The 23077-nt window shown below is 40.3% G+C and overlaps 1 protein-coding gene across 1 annotated transcript in view; it reads right to left on the bottom strand.

Moving 5' to 3' along the window:
* Positions 1 to 1945: 1945 nt before the first annotated feature.
* cobl (cordon-bleu WH2 repeat protein) overlaps positions 1946 to 23077 on the bottom strand; it is a 56331-nt gene continuing 35199 nt past the window's right edge. The window contains exons 10-18 of the mRNA XM_008292749.1: positions 18583 to 19186; positions 10847 to 11177; positions 9320 to 9438; positions 8471 to 8671; positions 6776 to 8367; positions 6448 to 6675; positions 6100 to 6216; positions 3428 to 3712; positions 1946 to 2449 (exon numbers count right to left, since the gene is read on the bottom strand). Coding sequence (XP_008290971.1) covers positions 2366 to 2449; positions 3428 to 3712; positions 6100 to 6216; positions 6448 to 6675; positions 6776 to 8367; positions 8471 to 8671; positions 9320 to 9438; positions 10847 to 11177; positions 18583 to 19186 — 3561 coding nt within the window. The 3' untranslated portion in view covers positions 1946 to 2365. The remainder of the gene's footprint in view (positions 2450 to 3427; positions 3713 to 6099; positions 6217 to 6447; positions 6676 to 6775; positions 8368 to 8470; positions 8672 to 9319; positions 9439 to 10846; positions 11178 to 18582; positions 19187 to 23077) is intronic.

The raw sequence follows: 23077 nt of genomic DNA, 5'->3' as shown, positions 1-23077 counted from the left end.
TACAACAGATGTGCATGTCCACAGTGTATTTCCATTAGATTTTGCAACAAATGGGGATATTTACCTCATTCACTTGCATCTGGGGGAAGGTGGAGCGGCATAATGACGAATGTTTCAGGATTCAGGAATGCAGGGTAGGTTCAAGTTCTTTGAGAGTAATTTTGAGTGACCACATAGTGATGAGTCAGGGCCATGAGCTGCTGCCCGGAATAGTAGCTCATCTGTGGTGTGGCAGAGAGGTTACAATATATTTCATAAGGACAACAGGATGACCACAGTCTTCAGGCGACCACAGTGCTGGGAATGGCACAGAGCTTTCCAGGGCAAGGTTCATGCTACCATCTGCTGCATCCAGCATTGGTGTATTTGCTATTTGGAGGGCAATATTACACATTTTTTACATATATAATTTCACAAAGACATGGGGGGAAAAAAATCAGCTGCAGGCTACTTTTGCTTGATTACAAAATTATTTATTGAATCAAAAATTAGGTAAACAAAAATAACTGTGCAACCCTCCCAAAAAAAAAACAACCCCCCCCCCCAAAAAAAAAAAACAATGTGCACGTAAAACTTAAAAAGCAACAGCTTATAAAAGGTTCACGCTATCGGTCGAATAAATCAACTCTATCACCACGATTTCTTTAGTTTACAAAATATACAATGCTACACTGTAGGCTTTTATGTGTAAATGAAACATTTCCAGTTTTAGGATAAAATTAAAAGAAAGACGAAAAAGCTTTTAAGGATGTCATTTTCGAGGAATAACATAAAACTTTAGAAATATGTTTTGAGTGTTAAATCTGAATCTCTAGAAAACTATTAAATCAACTCCCTTTACTCAAATGTTTCTCACAATACAAAGCAGCAAACATTTATACCTGAATATGGATTACCTAACTTCCTCTTAATTCTAAAGATGATTCAGCATGAACATCCTACTTCAACTATTGTACACCATTTAATGGCAGCGTCCACATTCCCTCATTGCTAATCCACACTATACCTACAGAGAAGCAGAAATAAATTCAATAATGCTTAAATCAAGGCCATACATCACCTATATTTCTGCTTTCCTACATCTGCTGCTTTATATTACAGAGCCATTACATTCTGGTAATGACCTATTCATCAATGAACTAATCTCTTTGCTCATGGTGGTCTTCACCATTTATATATTTCTATAACAGTGCTTCAAAAATGTTGAAATGTCAACAAAAGGAAAGGTTCAACTTAGCTTTTTTGCTATATACTATATACTATATATCAAACATTACGGGCATGGTCAAACGTTTTGCCACTGCAGAGCGGCAACACAAATGGAATGCAAAAGAAAATTTCTGCAGGGCACTGACCATGCGTGACAATTTCCTTCGATTTTTAACAGCAGCATAAATTAAGGTTAGAAGGTAAAACAAGAGCATTATTAGCTAACAGGCACTAGCCAGTCATCACCATTTTAGTCCTCCCCAGAGCCAAGAACTGCAGAGGTTGGCATTATGGACCAGATCTGGATAAAATAATACACTTACAGCATCGTACATGGATACATCCATTGTTTCCTTACATGTGCGCATGTTTTAAATAGTATTAATTAGTGAAAATGAAATATTAAGTAGCTCAAATCTGGAAATACCAGCAGATCCAACTTATTGCACCCTATATAGAATTTTTATAGCAAACATCATATACATAACACTGACTGAGCAACAGTTTAAGGCATCCATAACTTATTATTGGTAAAGGCAGATTAAAAAAAAAAATAATAAAATAAAATCACAACAAAAAAAAATGTATCCGAAATTCTCATAAACTATTTAAATTTGCTTTCATTGGCACATATTTTGTACAACATTCCGGTTAAAACTACTGAATTCAAGTACAGATGGCAAGATATATATTTAGGAACAGCAATTTGTTATAATGATGGATGCAAAGATTCTCCATCAAGTTATTGTTAGAAGCTGAGCTGATCTTATTAGTGGCAATAACTGCAAACCTTTCACCTCTGACACCTTTATCAGACAGATGTTACAGAGGTTTGGCTACTAACAGAGTGACATTCCTCTTGCAAGACGAAATGTTTAAATTCTTGTCTCAAAAACCTTTAAGTAGATTATGCAACTGCTTGGTAGTGAAATAGAAGCGTCTTTTAATGATCTAGTCTATCTAGGCAGCATGACAAAATCTTTCTTCTTAAATAATTTTTGTGTAATTTCTGGAGTGCAAAATTCCTAAAACTTCCAAACAACATTCCCTAAACCATTTTCCCAAACTCTTGTTGCAAAAGCACAGTGGCAAAGTACAAAAACTAAAATTAAATTTGATAAATTACTCCTCGTTGTGGTGCTGTGGGGATCCCCTCTTATTGTTGAGGGATTGCTGAGGAGGTTGCTTGGATGGTTCCCAGTCTGCCGTTCACTTGGACTGTATTTCTGGGCACAGCGATCTAGTTAAAAGAAATACGGCATGTTATGTTTGTATTTCTCAGCTCTGAAAATGCTGGGTTTTGTAGAGCATGTTTATAAAAAAAGAGCAAAAAGAATGAAAAAGAATATATATATATGTGTGTGTGTATATATATTAGTACATTTTTAAATTAATTTAGATGTGGTCCACAGTTTTTTCATGTTCCTTTAACAAAATTCATTCATTGCTATCGCTCCTGTCTGAGTTAAGTGGTGCAAAAATAATAACTCAAAAATGCTTCACGTTTCTGGCAACTCTAATTTTACACAGCTGCTGACCTAAAATTGAACTTCTCTTCTTGAAAATGTTCACGCAGCATTACAGCACAACTGTCAGATTAATCTCTGTATGTGTTACAGTCTGCAATTCATTTTCAGTTTCCTGGCTGCTGGACCGCAGGAGATCTTTGTCTTGCCAGTGATGTCTTCCAGCAAAGCAAGACGTATGAAACCAGACCAAAGATGTGAGAATAAAGAAGACACTGGTTCGACTCGCATGTTTTTCTGTTGCTGTCTCTTGTTTTCTTGCCTCAGTCTGTTTTCTGCCTACTTTCATGTCTGTCTTTCTTCTTTCCCCTCCCTCTCTTCTTTGGGCTTCTTTGTGTAAAATGATGCTGTCTTGAACAGCAATACTCAAACACTAACATACTCATCACCTGCTGTGCTGTTACATTTCAGTTTTCATGAACTAACTTTATTTCTCACATTATCAGTTAATGTATTTTTCTGAGACCTGATGTAGACCGAATAGATGAGACAGATATCATTAAGCCTCTGATGCCATTTTTCTCCCAGTGGGAGGTGTGTGCTGTTTACTTGTTTCTCTTTATTTTCATCACTGTATTTTCATGAAGATACTGCAGAATTGAAAATCCAACAGCACTACTGCAAAGTAGACAAACATTGTTGAGACTTCACCCTGTGGTAGGAATGGATTATGTGTTTTTCTGTATTTGTACCTTTTTTAGCCTCTCAGCAGCAGATCCAGAGCGGATAGCCTCGAGCATAGCCTCCCTGGCCAAGGCAAGGTTCATGGGGGCGTTAGCGTTTGGATGTGCCACAGAGCTCGGTTTAGCCTGGGGCAGGACAGGGGGAGGAGGAGGAGGAGGTGCAGTCATGGGTGCTGGTGGAGGTGGTGGTGGTGGTGCGGTAAAGACTGTAGAAGAGGAAGAGGCTGCACTTCTCTCCTCTTCAGCACCCATTTTCCTCAACTTCTCAAGCTCATGAGCAGCCACAGATCTGGTCTGTAGGACATAAAGGAATGAGTCAATGGTAATTCTAGTCTTTCATTTGGGGAACGTCAGCTGCTCTGACACATATATACACTTAAGTCCAAACTATTATTGATTGTTCATACCCATTCCACAATTTAACTTTTGTGATTTTCCGTTTTGACCAGTAGGTTTCTTTCGAATGGAAAGACATAAAGAAGTGAAAACGATGGTAAGACATTGGTGTTGGAGATGTTCATGATACATTTTTACAATTGCTATTTTGTATGACTACCAAGCTTGCTGCATGTATTTTTGTTCCATTCCTCTTTTGCAATAATCTCCAGGTCTTTGAAGATGGAAGACTTCCTTGACATCACTCTAGTCTTTAGTTCCCTCCACAGATTCTTGATGGGTTTCAGTTCCGGGCTCCAAAGTGTTGAGACAGTTTTCCTTCAACAATTTCTCGACCCCTTTGGCTATTTTTTCAGATCATTGTCTTACTGGCAGGTTCAGACTGCCTGAGGTTTTCCTCATCGTGTTCTTTTCTCATAATGCTGTTTACTTTGACAAGGTTGCTTAGCTTATTGGCTGAAATACACCCCTGAAGCAGGACATTCCTACCACCATGCTTTCAAAAGCCATGTCTGTGTGTCCAAACAACTCCAATTTAGTCTCAGCAGACCACAGAATTCATGACTGCCAGTATTTTTCTTTGCCCAGGTGAGCTTTTGCATAGTCTAGGGAGTTTTTGTGTGTCTTGGAGAGAGGAGGGAGTGGTGTCTTTAGTCAGCGTTCATGAAGACAAGCCTCATGCCGCGTCCATGGCCTTAAGATGTTGATACCACAGTTGTTCAGATTCATCAGGATGGCCTTAGAATCCAAGGATTCTTCTTGGCCTCTTGTATTACCATTCTTGCCAGCAAAGGGGTCACGTTCGGCTTCCTACCACACCCTTTGACAATTTTCACAGTGTGGAACTCCTTGTACTTTTTGATTATGCTTTCCTCTGTGGTCACTGGCTCTTGAAAACACTTGGATATGGCTTTCTAGCCTGTCTTGTGAGCAGCCACAATGAAAAAAACTTTCTAAGTGATGGACCATTAAAACAAGCTCACTAAGCTCTTTGTTTTTAGCCATGGGTTGCAATTGCCTAGCAACCGACTAGAGAGCTGTTCTAAATGTATAGTGCAGTAGAATGTCCTGGAACATGATGGAAAGAACCAGCGCCATTTAAAACGGTAATTTCTCAAAAAACTGAGACAACATGTCTAACATAGTTTCTTACTGTCTTTTTGTCACTTATTTATGCCATTTTCAGTCAGAAAGACCCCTTTTGGCCAAATGAAAATATGTACTAATACTTTGAGCTTAACTGCAAGTACTGGGTACATTTTACTTACATTCTTTTCTGTTTTGTGCTGGACACATTTACATTTATCACTTTTTTCCGTTGTTCACTCCATTGTGTATAGTCATTTAGTTTTGTAACACACACTACATTTTGGAGTCTGATGTAGTCATGGAGCATTCCAAAGATTCCTGTTCTGGTGAGGAACCTCCAGAATAGAACCGCAGATGTTTCGGCTACAGCAGCACATTTTCTGCCTCTTTCATTCCACATGGGTCCTTACATGACAGACAAACCACAGCTCACAGTCCACACAGAAGGATGAAAATAGACAACCGTGCTTGCATAACCTGGTCCATGCATGGCTGTGTGAGTTGCTAATGAGCTAACAACACAGATAGAGTGTTTAGCATTTCGATTCTCTTTTAAATATGTGTCTTCTGCTGAGTACAACTGCAAAAAATACATGTGTTTGCATGGTATAAAGCCATGCTAACAGCTTTACTGAACACTACAGTCACCATGGCAACATGCTGATAATGACAATGTTAGCATGCTAATGTTGAGCTGGTATTGTATGTTTTTGATGCTAGAGGAAACGTGTAACCATTAAAGATTTGTCCAAATTTTGCTGTAACCTAGCAGATGCTGAGATATCTCACTGGATAACACAAACCTTTGACCTGCACGAGGCCCTAGACAAAAAAAGTGATTGCCAGGCATTAGGATTCACACTCTTTAAATATCTAAAAAAAAAAAAAATAGCTGTCTGGGGGAAAGTTATCCTAAAATTCAAAGCAGTGAAGCAAATGACTAACAGACACTGCGATCTTTACATAACAAGAAGAGTATTGTTGATGTATAAAAAGAACTGAATTAGCATTTACCCAAGAAAGAAAGTGAATGCACCAGGGGAGTTATTCAAAGAGAATAGCAAGTTAACTGCATCCTAATTATTTAAATAATTAATGCTGTGACTTTTAAAGGCTAAGTCTTCATCTCCCAACTATCCCCCTGGTTATCGACAGACATAGTGTAGCGTTATTGCATAAATAAGAGAGTATTTTACCTTCCTCAGTCTGCCAGTGTTGCTCTGGGCTCTAATGGCAGCCAGAAGAGCAGACCTCTCATTCTCCTCTTCAATGTAAGGCCCTTTTTTCAGATTGCTGGAGCCAGAAGTGGATATCTAATAATGCAATAAAGAAAAGAAAATCTAAATTACTTCCTCGTCTTCCAGCCAAGATCATGACTTAGCACTCTTAGATGTCTCTGTGAAATAAAGAGCATAATGTGTTTCTTGAACTGCTAGAAGAGCAAATGCTGTTCCCTTGTTTTCTCACAATTAGCACTGCCACCACTCCATACAGTGGGTCAACTATGTCCCAGCTATGTATAACTATGTTAATCCTGATCTCACCTTCTTGAGTCTGTCCCTGCCTCCACCTGTCTGGATTGCCTCCATCAGGTTGCTGTGCAGAGATGTCTCTTTCTCAACAGATCTGTAGATCACTGGTTTGAACTTTGCAATTGGTCCAAACACTGTCACTGCAGGAGGGGTCACAGCACTGTCTGTCACTGTGACAGAAGGCTGCGGTTTCCCATTCGTGGTTAGAGGAGTGGCTGTCTTGATCATGTCTTTCAAGTTCTGTAATATGCAAAAACAATTTTGTTGTAAAAATTCTACATAGCATTTATTTTTCAAGAAACCAATATTATGCAATATTTATACTCCAAGTTTTACTTACATTTGTCTGGTCTTGAGATATGGTCTTGGGGGCTGTGGGTGGTTTGGCATATGAGTGCAGAGTGCTGGTTTTTGCTGGGCTGGGGCTTCTCTGTCGGATATGTTTATTGTAATCTCTGTCATTATTGGCGGTCACTTTTATATGGGTGGGTCCACTAGAGTGAATGTGATTATTCTTGGCTGTTTCTGTTTCCAGCAAACCCAAACTTTCTTTGGTGGATACCACAGAACTTTTAAATCCTCCCCTGTCAAATTTTTCAAAATCTCTCCGAGTATCTGACACATATTCAGGGGAGCTCATAGATCTCTTAGGACCAGGAGATCGGGATGTGGAAGTAGAGACATTTTCCTTATTATCTGACACGTATGACAGGGAAGATTGGTGTGGATTCACTTGTATGGACTGACCCAATCTCTGGAGGCCAGGCGATGGTGTTTTGGAAGAAGCAGAGTAGTCAGGGGTTTTAGGGGTGCTGATGGGTTTAGCTGAGGTCATTGGGGTATATTTAGAGATGGCAGATGCCACATATTGGCTTGAGGTTCGCCTTGATGGTTTCAGGAACGACAAGTCTCTCCTCATGTCTGCAAGCAGTGGAGGAGGAAGGGCAGGTTTAATACTTGGCTGCTGAATGTTTTTGGACACTGAGATCTTGCTCTCCACCTTACTGTACTCCTCATTTGCAGCTTTGACGTCTTTCGCAGGTTCGTTAGCTTCTTCTTTCACCAACTCTATAAGCTGGACTTTCTCTGCAGGTTTAGAAAGAGTGCTTTGTGTTGTTTTCAGGTACTCTGTCTTACTGGTCTTCAATGTTGTTTCAAAGACTGCAGTAGAGGCACTTTTCTCGCCATTTGTGCTCTCCTTAGCCTTATCAATCAGACCTTTGCTGGGGATCACAGCACTTTCTTGTTTTTCATTTGAGCTCCAAAAAGCTTTGGCTTGTCCAACAAGAGGAGAACCTTCGCTACGATTTATCTCTGTCTCTGAAGACCCTCCAACTTTATTCCGGAATACACCTGATGACACCATATTTCCTTGATCGTCGATCCTAATTGCACCAGCGGTAAATGGGACAGCTGGCTGTTCCCCAGCAGTATGTGTGACAGAGGGTTTGGGAGGGACCACAGTGAAGGTTTTCATACCAAACCGTGAGGTGACGTGAGTGATTTTACCGTGTGAAGAACCAGAATTGGACTTAATTTGGTAAACTCTATGGTTCTCTTCTTCTTTTTCTGTAGATACTAATCTCTGACTCATTGGAAGATCAGTTTTTTTCTGTTGAAAAGACTGAGAGTTCTTTTTCACAGGATCAGGGCTTTTCTCTGTCTTCTTGGGTTTTTTCTGCATTTCCGCATTAGATTTCACCGAGATTTGTTTGTCTTCTTTTCCACGTTTGGTATCAGCAGCACTCATCTCTTTATTTTTTGTCTCTAGCATCTTTTCTTCCATCCTATCACCTATAGACTTGTTCTCCAGTGGTTTACTATGCTGCTTTTTGCTTTTTTCCTTTTGTTTTTTCTGACTGACAGCAGCTGTATAAGCATTGTTGTTTTTGTTCTGTGTCTCTATACTTGACGTCTGATGCAAATCCGGACCTGTGACAAGATAAGGTAAGAAAAAAAGTCAATTTAATATAAAAATAACATACATAACAATAGTTGTGTTCATATTTAAAGGACAGTAGGTTGTCATTCCTACCTACTGTACCTTTGCTGCCAGCTGACTCAGTCCTGGTAAGTGACTTTGCCTCATGTTCTACAGTGCTACGCTCATAGACCTCCATTACTTCATCTATGGCTGTGACTGGCACGTCCATGTCCACTACGGATACCGGCACCTCATTACTGTCAGTGGACATGGCATCGGGAGTTTCTCTTGCTGAAAGTATATCATCCTGATCTGGAAAAGAGGAACAGATCAAGAGGTTAATACAGAACACTTTGGTACCTTGGACATTATCTGATTTAGATATGTAAGAATATTAGCACGGCTAATGTGACATGTTTTAAAGGTGGTGTCTGCAACGCTGGAGAAAGCTTGTTGATATGTAGCCAGTCAACATTTCTAAATAGTTAGCATCTGCCAGATTTACTGCACCTCTCGCTGCCACTTCCCAATTTCTCTCCCAACTCCCCTCCCCCCACATACATGCTCAAGACGTGGAAATGTACGAGTGTTGTGTGGATCAGTCTGAGCCACTTTGCTTCCCAACCTCAGAGCCATGTCTGTGTAGGAACGGCAGATTTTTTTCCAGCACACAAACAGAACCAGACATCCACCGAATTACACACACCTTGTATTGGACTAGAATCACACATTCTACATTTAACGCTATTTCATGTCAAAGAGCCGATTTACAGGATTACCGCAACCTAATACGACACATCCATGGAGTTCTGCAGTGGTGTTACAGTGGCTTAAACCTTTAATAAACTATATATCAATTTCTTTGTTGGAGGTAACCATGCCTGGACTGCCAGGCCGCTTCATTGAAGACATATAAATCCTGTTTATCTCCATTGTTGTCTTTTGGCATTGCCCCCTCACCTGCAAGGTCTGCTTCAAAATCTGCCAAAGTCTGATGGAGCTGGGCTGTGAGCTCTGGGTCCTCTTCAAAGCTGTTTTTTAATCTGACTGACTGTGACTCTGGGATGACGTCATTGTGCCTGAGAATGGTACATGAAAGCATGTGTCAAAAACCTCTGCACACATATACACAATAAAAGAAAGACACATGCAGAGTACCGCAACATTTAGAATGCAGAAAAGCAATTGCTACATAGTGCCATAGTACAGCTTGATTTTTATTGTCACCCAGTTACCACTAAACAGATATTATGAACTGACTATTTGATGATGTTATTACATTCAGCACCCTTCCCATTACTAATCTCCCTTTAGAAATCAAAAGGGTAAATGCAGTTCAGTAGTAGTTAAAGAGAGAGAAAAATGTGTCAGCTTTAAATATTTTGTGCTTGTTCAAAGTCGAATTGTATTTTTATTGGAGTCTGCTGGCTTTAAAACATGCAGCTGTAAAGATATTATTGCCACAGTTTAAACTTCCTTCACTCTCTTCAAGGGTTCAACAGAGCATTCTCATGAGTTAGTGGCATATTAGCCATAACAAATTGCAACAAGGAAGCCAAACCAAATAGAATTTATCTTCACAGAGACTTGGACTGGTCCTCTTTTCCTCAACGATTCGGAGAAAACAGGGTTATAGTACTTTCCTGGAATACTGAGAAGCCAGCAGCAACAGGCCAGACCCTGGATTCATAAAGTTTCTCTGACTGAGATCCCTGGTCTGGGCACATTACCATACACATTTCACAACAACTTGAAAGGCGAAAAGTGATCTGGAGCAGCATTCATTTTCCACAAAGGCCTTTGATTAAGGGCCTAGAACCATTAACTATGAAAGCCCAGCACAAAAAGTTGAGGGTGCCAGCTTTGGCTACAACTCAAATGGAATATGGTGGGAACTGCTCTCAGTTATTACTGCTGGCACAGTAAAAAATGTGGACAGACTAAAGTTGGCTGGAATGGTGAAGGTTCACTCTCCATGTGAAAATACAGGTGTGAGACAAAACTTTGCCAAATGCAAGAATCTAACTACAAAATTTCATACAGGTTTTAGTAACTAGTGGTTAGGCTAGCTCAATGGGACAGCAGGGTGAATGGCACATGCATTATTGTGCCTGGCAGGAAACCAGGATCAATTAAAGTGGAATTAAAACTAAGTTATAACACTAGGAAAGATTAGCAGCAGCAGATGGGTAAGAGTTTACTGAAAGACGAATAAGTACTGGGAAAAATACAGTGAGATAGATGAATGAGTAAGGCAGACACTGTGAGTCATGTATTCTCCTGAGGCCAGTACAGATGCCATAGTGTGTCTCACCATCTTGAAAGAAATTTGAATCATCTTGATGGACAAATATGATAAATTAGGTCAACTAAGTAAACATAAATAACAGCAAATGCTTGTCAGCGACATTCTAATTTCTTCCTACACTCTTGCCCCACTCACTTCCATGGTTCCCCCTTCCATGATTGCCATTACTTCCTGTATACCTGTGCATTGATCCCCAGGTGGCACATCCCTCATCGCTGTCACTGGAACTGTCTCGCACTGGTCGCAGCAGTTTCTCTCCTCTGCCTCGGCCACTTCCATCCAGAGACAAACTCCCATCTGGGGATGTGGGTTGGGTGTCGGATGGCGAACTGACCATTCCTGAGTCCTCGCCCTCTGCCATCCCTTCAGAAGCTGCGTAACCCTGGTCAGGCAGGCTGCTGCCACGGCTGCTGCTACTGCTGCTGCCCAAAGACACAGTTTCATCCTCAGCAACTCCATTTTCTTGTTTCTGGTCACTTGCTGCAGAGCTCCGTGCAGAATGGAGCCAAGCTGGGAGAGGAGTGAAGAAAATCTTAACATCAGCACTGGGTGTCATCACTACAATTCAAAAGTGTTAGCAACTGTTAGCAATGCTAAACGTCAGCATCCAAATCAAAGGGTTTTCAGTGGCTTTAAGTTTTGTTTAGTGAAAGGAAAACACTCAAAAAGGGCTTGCATTGTGGTAGAAAGGGCATTTGTCAAAATAGACATCATAGAGGCCACAGGTATTTTACTTGTGCAATGCATTCTTTTAACAAAAAAAACAACAGCAAAAAAAAAAAAAAAAACACCTTTTAGGCCTCATTTTGTTTTTCTCAGACTTTGGACACCTTGCAAACACATAACTGAGAAAAGTAAAGCTGGGAAAAACAAATTTGTTTAAAAAGGAGTACAAGATGCAGAGTGAGCATTAAAGATCAAGAGGTGGTAGATGAGAGACAAGAAACAGGGGACATATTTACGTTAGCTTCAACATTCATTCTGACACCACACACACATAATCCGGAAAACACAAGCCAAATATACCAAACACAAGGCTTGAGCACAACCACTTGTGGCTTGATAAAACATCTTTAATGATGTGTGGGTGGAATTACTGTAAACAAACCCTTTTAATTAGATTTTTACCGTACTGTTTTAGGTTCCAGGGAAAGATAGTATTGCTTCATACCCTCTCATCTCTTTAGTACACTCATTCTCTGGTCAGTCATGTGGGTTTGGGAGAACGTATTTAGTCTGTCACTGATCTCATTGAACTCGAGGCCAAGAAAATAAAAATCAATGTACCATTTGTTAGGTTTTCAGCAGCCCAGCCAGCATGCACAGCAGCGGGAATTCAACATGGGAATCTTTAAAATGAGTTAACAGTGAGTGACCTTGTTTGTAATACCAGGTGTCAGGGGGAGTGTGCATGTATTTGGGCATGCATTGTGCTCCAATATGTCTTCCTATGTGTGCATGCTTGTGTGTGTGTGTGTGTGTGTGTGTGTGTGTGTGTACTGGGCCTGTCAGTTTTGGGTCTGGTCCTAATGGTGTGGAGAGAACAGTCAGTTCCAGGATATGTGGTGATGACTCACAGGGCTGTCCTCCCAGCTCCTTCCCAGCAACAGCTTAGTCATGCCAGCTACAGCCACAATCAGCACACATTCACACACACATGCAAAGACAAGTGCACACACACACACACACTGTCTTATGCTCTCATATATGCTTGCACACAAGTAAACGCCCACGCAAAGTTCCCAAACCTCCAATTCCGTATGACCTTGGGCACATGCTTCTGTTAAAGCCAAATAAAAGGTGTCTCCATTCCCAAGCTGTCAAAACCGGGACATGCTACTTGTCAAACTCTTACCACGGCAAACCATGCACAATACCAAATCAAAGTCCTGGGATTCTCGTCTAGTCTTTAATTTTTTAATTGAAAAAACAACATAATTCAAAATCATTTTCTGTTTTTTAAACCACAGAAAAGACCCATTGATCTAGCTCTTCAGGCTTCAGGTGCACATTCCCTTATTATGCTATGCATTTGCACCATAACAAAGTTACACTTGCAGAGTTCTAAAAATAACATAGAATTGGATTACCGTACAATAAAAATGTAACCCAAGCTTCCTTGTAGGTTGCTGTAATCAGAGATTAAAATAAACTCTCCCTGTCTCAAAAACATAAAATTCCACTTCACTTCTTTAGATTCAGTGATGCAGCAGTGCTTGCATTTATATGATACAGAACAAGTCATATAAAAAGAAAGGCTCCATTGACTTAACACACAAAAAAATGTAAGCTGCATTTCTAACACATCCCTCATAATATAGTGCTCAAAACTATTAACAAGCTGTTTCTATGAAACAGTCTTTATTAAGGTCAATTTTCCTCCCACTAATTCACAAACAACCAAATAACTTTTAAAAATATGATGTTTTAGTTTTGGATTCCTTCCAATTGTTCAGAAAACAACCTGTAAAGCAGTAATGCAACTATAAGAATCCACAATAACAACAACAGCTCTACAACAAACCAGTGTGCAGTGTCATTGTCTTCTCACAGTAGACTGCTAAAAGCTTTCTTTGGGATGAGGTCTTGTATTTCATTTAGTCGTCTTAAGAAAATACACAAGCCATTACCACCTGAAAGTAACATGTCATTGATAGATCACCCTATCCATACTATTGCCAAAGTCAGCATGCATTCAGGTTTCAGGTTTCTAAACCAAACCACAACACCAGGCACAGACGGAGAAACATACACTTTCCAGCTATCGATCTACAGCTATCATATAACCAAAATATTGGCTGATAGCTATCACATGGCCTTGCCTCATAGTCCTCTGACCACATTCTTTGTGTCCACTTTTAACTCAGCTCTGATCTCATGCATAATCAATGACAACCAGTGGGTAAATTCGAAATGCAAAACCGCACACAGTATGTACATATACTTGTAAAAAAAAACAAAACACAAAAAAAAACAAGAAGAAATCTTTATGAGTGAAGTTGACGTGACTTGCTTTCATTTCTGTCACAAAGACAAATTGCAGAAGCTTTCTATAACAAAGCAAGTTCTAGAAACGAAATTATCAAAATTATGATGAAAATGAGACCGCAAAATCAAATGCAAGAGCGCAGAATAAACAGCAGTAAAAAGTTCTCAAAGGAATGAGAGGAGGATGACGATTATCAAAGGACAGTCCTGCAGAGATAAGAAGAGCCTTGAAGAAGCAAAGGGAGCTGATGAAAAAGGATTGTCGGGATGAAGGAAGGCTCAAGCCAGAGAGAGAGAGAGACCTCAGGAGTGTTTGGACCGCAGACGCACAGGCCCACAGCAGTACACTACAGAGGAGGGTACGGGGGAGGGAGCAGAGACAAGAACAAATGAGATTTGAGAAGGACAGAACATTATAATTGTGTTTGGCGAGGATAGCGAAAAAACAACACGTAAAGAAAGAAATTCAGAACAAACAAACAGTGAAATCAAAACAGCATCCAGCCATCTAGCACATACAGAAAGCGAAGGTCACGATCCTTTATACATCTGATATATTCCCATATATTGTTTAAATGCAACATAAAAGGCACTCCAGTTGATTGGTGTTGACCCCAGCCCTGACCTTTTGGACCCAGAAGAAATAACAGGACTTAGAGATTGACATTTATAGATATGAAGCACCTTGACCTCATATGGACCCGGTGTCACTTAACAACTCAGCTGCCCAGGTCGCTGATGGAGAGACGGAAAGCATGTGAGGGCAGAGTTCAGCATTCACAAAGACACACATGCATACAGGTTTGGTACAGATTGGGACGAATGAAATAAGAACCCGAAAACCAGGAGAGCAGCTTCTAGGAAAGAAAAGAAAAAAAGAATCAAGGAAAGGGGGATGAGGTCCATCTGGAACCTACACTGGGGAGCTGCTTCCTCCTCCTCCATGGGATTCTGTACAGGGTGGCTTTCTGTGGACTCATTGTGAGGAGGAGTGAGGGTAGGGTGAAGGACATGCTGTGGTGACTCCCGGGTCGGAGTACGCCGAGGTTTGGGTGGTACTTGTCGATCAATGCTTCCTGTAGAAAAAACAGCATGCAGGCAGGGCAGACATGGACGGTCATTGGAGTAAAATTCGGAATACGACAAAACATCTTATATACCCTGCCACTTCATTCTATGTGGCAATTTGCCAGTCGTAGCTTAAAATGTGCAACAAACAACAACGTTTTTTTAAAAAGTTGGAAAGGAAGCTATGAAAGAAGGATTAGTGAGCACCGGTGACCCGACGTCTCCTGCATAACGAACAGAATTCAAGTTATAACAGACCAGTTTGATGAGTGTAAGGGTGAGTGTGGATGTGTTGAAGTAGAATCCTGCAATCTGCATTTGAGATAATGAAGGCAAAACATTTGAGAGCCCCGTGTAGCACAGCACCTCTCCAGTGGGAGGATGATGATTTATCAACATACCTGTCCTGCTGCCTTCAGGGCTGCAGGGATTTAATAAACTGAAGCAGAAACTTTTTATACCTGCAGGCACCAGATGTTGTAAGACTCAATTTATATATAAATATAGGTCTCATTTATCAGCATTTGTCTTGTCACCACATTGCTATTTTTTTGATGCTGATCTAAATATGAGACACTTTCCATAGCACTAATTGGAGAATATTTCAATAAACAACTGTATTTATGTTTGAAGCATTAATATTACTACACATTTTTTCCTAGTTTTAAATTTGTTCTTGTTGACAAAATTGTTCGATTGGCAGCAGTGGTGGTTTTGTGGCTCAGTTTCCATTGAAATACTTGCTTTGTACTGCCTTATTTGAACCTGGTTTGTGCTTGTTACCTTTGCACCAGCACAATTCCACACGGACACAGAAATCAAAGGCCAGCAAGGCACCAAAACATTTTCACAGTTTGGTGGAGGTTCAACCTTGGCAACAAAGGTTTGAAGAGTATCTGCTGAAGTTTTCAGAAACATGACAGCAGCAGGCCCCTAGACATGTCTTTGTTTACAAAATTTTGTATTCCATAAAAACTTTAATAATAATAATAATGTTGCACACGTTATCACTGAAGCTTTTAGTATGTCTGTCTTCCTAATTCCTTGGATTTATTCATGGACAAATACTTGTTAAATGTACATTTCTAGGAACCAGAGTGTTTGTGATATTATGCATTTATACATTTTAAGTCTGCCAGCTAAGACTAGATTTAACAGCTATATATAAAACATGTTAGAAGATTGATGTGAGCAAAAGAGCAGACTGACAAATGTGACAAAATTAGTCTGATAACATACTGTATAATACACACAAAAACACAATTAGTGGAAAGCAGCGCTGTTGAAATACGGCTTCCTAAATTTCATTAAAAGCCTTGTGGTTCATCAGCGTGCTGTGCTTTAGTCAGCAGGTGCTGTCAATGTGCTACTTTATCTGTTTACTCTGTTGCTGACAATGGGAAGCAACTGAAACAGCATGCAGGGTTGAGATGATAAACTACTCCGTCATAACCTTGACATCCATTGGAGGACTCACACAACCGCACATGCACAAGGTTACCCTGATGCTAATCCTTTAACAGTTTCTCATGTATTTTTCCCCCTCATAATATTGCTGCCATATTTGTTTTTCGTTACTAAGGGCATAGAAGAGCACACATGCTACACTGAGTGGCATCGATGCCTTGCTCTAGGTGCCCCAGTCTCATAATCAGTTTGTAAATATCAACCAGTGGATACTAGACTTAAAGGAACATGAGCTTACATTTTACTGTGGCCTCTCTGCTTTAAGTTCCAGCAGTAGTAGTATTTACACATTCTACTTGCTTTTAACTATTTTATAAATCCAAAGAAACATCCTTGTCCTGTTTTCAGCCAAGCTAATTCAGATCCTCTGTGCCAACCATACAGTAGACATATACAAACACATGCAGCCTTAAAAAAGCAAAGGCACAGACATTTTAGCACAGTGCAATGGAGTTTGAAGACCTAAAGTAAATATCATATCATATTAAGTAAGAGACAAAAATGGTATAAATCAACGTGTTAAAAAAAAAAAAAAGATAACCAGTGTTTTTCACCTTAATGTGGTGACTGATTAGTGCATAGCAATTTTGCATAAATAGATGACTAAATTGAACTTATGTAAATTAAAGACTAAATCAAAATAAATGAATACATGTATTGTGTACATTTGTGCCTGTGCCTTCACCAGCATGAGGACACAATCCTGTACAGTATATGCAGGACATAACTGTGTAGATCCCATGTGTATACCAGTTTTTCACTGTTCATATAGTGCAGCTGTCAGAAGAACTGTTTACAGCTACTGAGAAGTTTAAAAGTTGATACTGAGGTTATATGTGGGACAAAAAAAACTAACAAAAAACAGAACAGTTGAAGTGAAAGTGGCTTTTAGAGCATGACTATCTTAGCAAAAGCACACATTTTAACTTAGTGAACACTTTCCTACACACTATTAAGGGAAAGAAGAAAGACTGGAAACGGGGAGAAAGTCAAAGCAAAACAGAAGCGAGAAGGTGGTGCCTTGTCAGCAGAGTGTCAGGGTAGAGAAAAAAAAGGAGTAGCTAGGTCTATAAATGTATTAATGACCTCCGTGCTGTCTCTTCTATCCTGTCTAATGCACTAACCTCCTCATACTTCATCCTTTCTCCTGCTTTCATCTGCCTGTCCATCAGCCTTCTCTCCGTAAACCCCTCTAGTCCCCCTGTTTCTACCTCGCTACCCTGTCATCCCTCTGTCAAAACCTTCCCATGCTCCGTTCTCTCAACTTCATTCTGCTACTCTCACCTTTCTCATCCCTTTTGAGGTCTTCGGCTCTCTCATCTATGCCCTTGTCAGACACGACAACCCTCTGCTGCAATCTCACTTTGCTACGGAGAAAGATCTGGGTTATATAAAGATCAATATGAGGCCAACTAAAGTTCAAGTAGATCCTGTTTAAATCTGTGATGGATCCGTCTGCCTTTGTATCTGCCAGCTTTGAAGGTTTGTGTGAGTGGCTGCATGCATATGAGAGCGACAGAGAGAGAGAAATAAAAATGGGGATCGAAAAAGAGAAAGAAAGGGAGGTAAAAAAAAAAGAGAAAGAAGATAGAGATACGTTTAGGATTGATAAGCGTGAGGGAGAGACAAGGACTGTATTGTCTCACAAGATATGATGAAAACCAGCTCCGCAAGTTCCTGTCCCTCAGCCATGACGTGTGCGCGCATGCACACACAAGCACACGCATACAAACGCCAGCACACAGACACACACACACACACACTCTCTTTCTTTCAGCAGGTTATATATGTCATTCTTGACAGTTTTAAGTTTCAGATGCTGCTGCAGTGTGACAGCTCAGCTCTCCAGGGCAGACATTCAGTCACTTTCTAACAGTTAGAAAAACCTCTACAGGCAACTGCTGACTGTCTCACTTCTTCAACATACAGACAGCGTGTTTACCATCACTGTCACAAATTCCGTGATCAACAGCCAAGTTAATTTTCCTTGATGATATTCCAGTGGAATCAGGATATTCCAGTTCCTTGAATCAAACGTTGATTCACAGATGACTGATGGACGACACCAACATTGTGAATGACATCACGATACATAAAAACAACAGTCTACACTAAAGCTTCATGCAAGTGTTGTCTTTATGATATATAAATACTCTATGCTGTTATATGTTATTATACCTGTTGCTAATCCACGGTTTAAGATGATAAAAGTCTACTGGTGTTGCCGTTTCTGTCTTTGTTTTGCTATGATATGTTTTGGAAAGCATCAATTTAGGAAAATTAAAGATAAACTTCAAACTGTTCTTTTGGTGTTTGTATCCGTAAACTGAATTCTTCAAATGTTGACAATTGTGTGGTGTGTCTACCGTCAGGGCGTCTTATAGATATTTACCCATTGCACTGTGTCTGTTGTTCTCAACTTCATCCAGTTTCAGGTTAAGGGCCGACTCAGTCTCCGATCTGGAGCTGCTGTCTGACGTCACCTCTTCCTTTAATTTGACAACAATGACGGTGGCTGATTCCTCCATCTTGCTGCTGGAGCTTTTTGTAGTGGCGTTCACCCACACAGAGCCGCTCGCTGTGCTACTGGTGAGGGTGCTGCAGTGGGAACCAGCCTGGTCCAGGTCAGCATCTGAGTCGTCTAGGCTGTGGCTGAGTTCAGAGCTGGAATCCTGCACAACCAGGCTGTCGGTGGTGCTGCTGCTCGGGGTTGGGGAACTGGGGGTCGGGGTGGCATTTGACACAGGTGGAGGTTGTGCCTCTATTTTTATGGGACCAGGTTTCACTGTTTCCATTACCACAGTGGCAGTAGAGACAGTGGTTGACTGTACCACCGTAGTGCGGAAGGCTGGGGTTGGTATTTCAGTAGCTTGGCCATCAGGAGAGGGAGCAGCAGAGGTGGAAGCATCATCTGAGCCCTGGGTGAGGGACGTTGGAGTGGGAGGAGGAGCCGGAGCCTTTCTTTTCCTCTGCTGGCTTTCTGAACCAAGGCCCATCTGATAGAAAGCAAGTGAAAGAAAAGGAGGCAGACAGTAGAAAGTTAATTTATGTGAGCACCTTGTGTGTGTGTGTGTGTGTGTGTGTGTGGTTTAACCATAAATTAGCCTGTAAATTCAGTCTGCCAGGATTGAAGTAGCGTTTACTACTGAGTAATTAAATCAAGTGGAGTTCTGGCAGGCGTCTGAGTCTTTAAATCCATCAGAGTGCCAACATTCCTTTTAAATTATGCTAAGACATATAAGGTTTGGCAATACAATTAATATGACGCAGTGTCACTGCAATCGTACATTAATACGTGTATTTCGCTGTGGCATTTCTGAAAATTGCAGAATGGGGACATCAACTATCACTGAAATGTAATACTGCTTTACCAAATGCCAAATCAGTGGTGACTTCAATGGGGGATGTGACAACCTACTGACAGCTCAGTTATTAGCAAAATGATGTAATTTTTTCCTTTTACATGCAAAGACAAAACACATTTAGAAACTCTGTCCTGCCATGATTTTCCCATTTCAGCTGAGTTCAAACACTTGAACAGGTATGTCACTTTGGAAAGAACTCAATGAAAGGAAGAAAGTAAAATGACATCAAGTGACTTTCAGCTCAGTGGTTCAGAAGAAATATGCCCTCAGATGTTTAATTACTACAAATATTAGTTACTTTAATTATTGACAGTGTGTCGGGCTTTCAATAATCACTGTGATAGAAGAAGAAACTAACTAAACTTAACTGGTTGGAGTGGAATTTCTACAAAGAAGCATGCAAGAAAGAAGTCCACAGAGGGAAAGAGAGAAAAAGAAATAAAAACCAGGGAGATAATACAGAACTGTGAATCACTGACAAACTAACGAGGGTGAAATCATCTGTTCTATTCCACAGAAAAATGAGACCATCCACACACTCCTTTGCAAGTTAATCTCACTCAGCGGGAAGTCAGTTTTCGAAGAATCAATTTAAAAGTGCTATGGGCATGCTTCAACAGTATAGATGTTCTTATTTTCTGCTTCTGCTTTCAACTTTTCTTCACTCTGAACCTCAACAGAGAACATGCCCAGAGCTGCATGCAGTGTTGCATCATGCAGCAGGACAAGAAAGAGATCAGGCCACCTTGCCATTGTGCAGGCAAACTGGGTTCACACATGTGAACTCAGTGAACTCACTGCATGGCATGCTATGGAAATCCAAATGGCCCCCCAACTGGTTGTCTTTCTCTTCCCTCTCTGGCATTCATATATACATGAATACAGACATACCAGTGGAAGTGGGCCAAAGTTGAAGCAGCAATGGATGACTGACTTGCCTGTGAAGATGGATGTGTGTCTGTGTATGTGGTGTGTGTGCACGCATGTATGCGAGTATGTTTGTGTGTGTGCTCCCTGCAGAGTGAAACATAAGACTGCAGTCAAGCCCTGCTATGAAAGGAAAAGAGTAGTGGCCTCAACACACAAGCATATGCACACACACTTTTCTGTGTGACTGTATAAGCACATACGCACTATCACATGCACAGGAGGGCACACACACACATTAGAGGGAACAGTATATCTCATACCTCAGGCTGAGCTGGGGTGTATAGATTAGGGGGTTGTTAAGGGTTGCAGGGTTAAGTGTGTGTTGCTCTCATGAGCTTATTGGCGCCATGACTGGGAACACAGTATGTACTTAAGATTGTTAGAGACTGTAGCTAAGACTCAAGACTCTATATTATACCACACTCAAGGTCACACTATACATTAAGTTAAGCTCACTTGTAATATGATTATGTATAAACCACATTTATGTGTGTTATTTACAGATTTCTTTTTCAATTTTAAGTTGCAGCATGTGCAGTTTTTCAGATTTGTGTAAAATAGAACTGAAAAGTTCACCTGTTAAGATGGTCTTTTCAGTATCTCAGTGCTTTTTGCAACTATGCGTGTATTGCTGCAATCTTTAGACAGGATCTGGCCACTTCTTCCCAGGTCTCAAGTCATCCATGTATCATGACATGCAAATCGAGTCACAATAAACCAAAGGAAAGCCAATGTACCAAGTGGATTCCCTGGTGCCAATACATTAAGTACAGCGAAGCCATGTTTCATCAAACTACAAGCAGAAACTATGTTAAATTAAATGAGTTTAAAGTTTTTAAAGTGAGTGATTTGTTCACTATAGAGAACATCTTTCCCATTATACTGTGAAGGACATCATATAATAGCTTAGGATGTTGGAATGATAAATAATGTATGTCAATACACAGAGAAGCTAAAAACTTATTCAATTCATATTAACTGGTTTTGTAATTGATTATTTAGATAGACTGTATACAGCATAAACATTTAGCAATTTTCACAGGAGCCAGATGTATGTTGATGGATCATTTTCATGGTTTTAAAATATCATTGAGGGAATAATGAAAGACAGTAACAAACAAAGCTTATTTTAGAACACTAAAACTACAAGAAACATAATCAACAAGTCATCACATTTCCATGAATTCCTAATGATTAAGAAAGGATGTACCAGCCATCAGCGGATTATCTAACTTCCTTGCTTTCACATCAGTGTGATTGTGTTTGTTTTACAGTAACTCCACGAACACAAGCAAAAGAAAGAACTTGATTACAGCCATTCAAAGCTTTCCTGTTCTCTGCAGGGTGTTTGTCTCATAAATGGTATTTAGACTAAAGACTGGTATTCTATTATTGAAGGAGAGAAGCTCTATAGTACCAACCAATGCTGTATCTTTGTTTATTTCGTATAGATCTAAACTAAAAGGTCGTGAAGAATGAAAGAAATAAACTGCTCACATTTATGGACAAAAATTTTAACTGTAGCCAGACTCTCACAGTGATCACAGCTGGTTAGATGGGAGAAAAAACACCAATCATTATGTGAGCAAACCACTATAATCTATTGTCTTTGCTTGACCACATTATGTATTGCTTGCCTTATTTAATTTTTTATTGCAAGGAAATTTTGAGAAGTAACCTGACATGTGAACATGGGGGGTAATTTAAAGTAGAGCACAACCAAACATCAGTTGGAGATATTGACTTGTGATAGATGCCATTTTGGTGTACATGTTTTCTGATAGGGCTGCAAGGTGGAACGGTGGTTAGCACGCGTCCCGGTGAGGACACCGGGGATCTTTCTGCGTTGAGTTTGCATGTTCTCCCTCATGCAGTGTGGGTTCTCTCCGGGTTTTCCAGCTTCCTCCCACACAGTCCAAAAACATGTTGAGATTAACTGATGATTCTAAATTGTCCATAGGTGTGAATGTGAGTGTGCTTGTGTGCTTGATTGTCTGTCTCTAAGTGTAGCCCTGTGATAGACTGGTGACCTGTCCAGGGTGTCCCCTGTCTTCACCCTAAGTCAGCTGGGATAGGCTCCAGCCCCCCAGGACCCTAGTGAGGATTAAGCAGTGTACAGATAATGGATAGATGTTCTCAGACATGTACTAATATGAAAAGAGGTTTTTGATTAAAAGGAAAAACACATACAAAAAAAGGCTTAAATTGGGAAATGCTAAATTTTTTTTTAGTTTGCACAGTTGAGCAGATGGTGGTGAGCAGTCAAGTTGTGTCTTCGTGATAAGTTGGTAACTATTTTACAACAAAGAGCCCATCATTTTCACTTTTCAGTATAACTCTAATATACATGTATATATATTTATGATATGTCAGCACAAACACACACACACACACACACACATATATATATATATATATATATATATATATATATATATAATTCTTTTACTTGATAAAATCGCCACAAGCATTATCCCCAAAAGCCAGGATGGGTTGGGCTCTACTTTAGGGGGAAATGCACCTTTACACAAATGCGTATAGAAGGCCATACCAGGACAGTCTGGTGTGTCCATTAAATTTTCCACCCTATGG

This window comes from Stegastes partitus, unplaced genomic scaffold (genome assembly GCF_000690725.1).
Source record: "Stegastes partitus isolate 25-593 unplaced genomic scaffold, Stegastes_partitus-1.0.2 Scaffold829, whole genome shotgun sequence".
NCBI lineage: Eukaryota > Metazoa > Chordata > Actinopteri > Pomacentridae > Stegastes > Stegastes partitus.
This window is presented reverse-complemented; position numbering and strand designations above follow the sequence as displayed.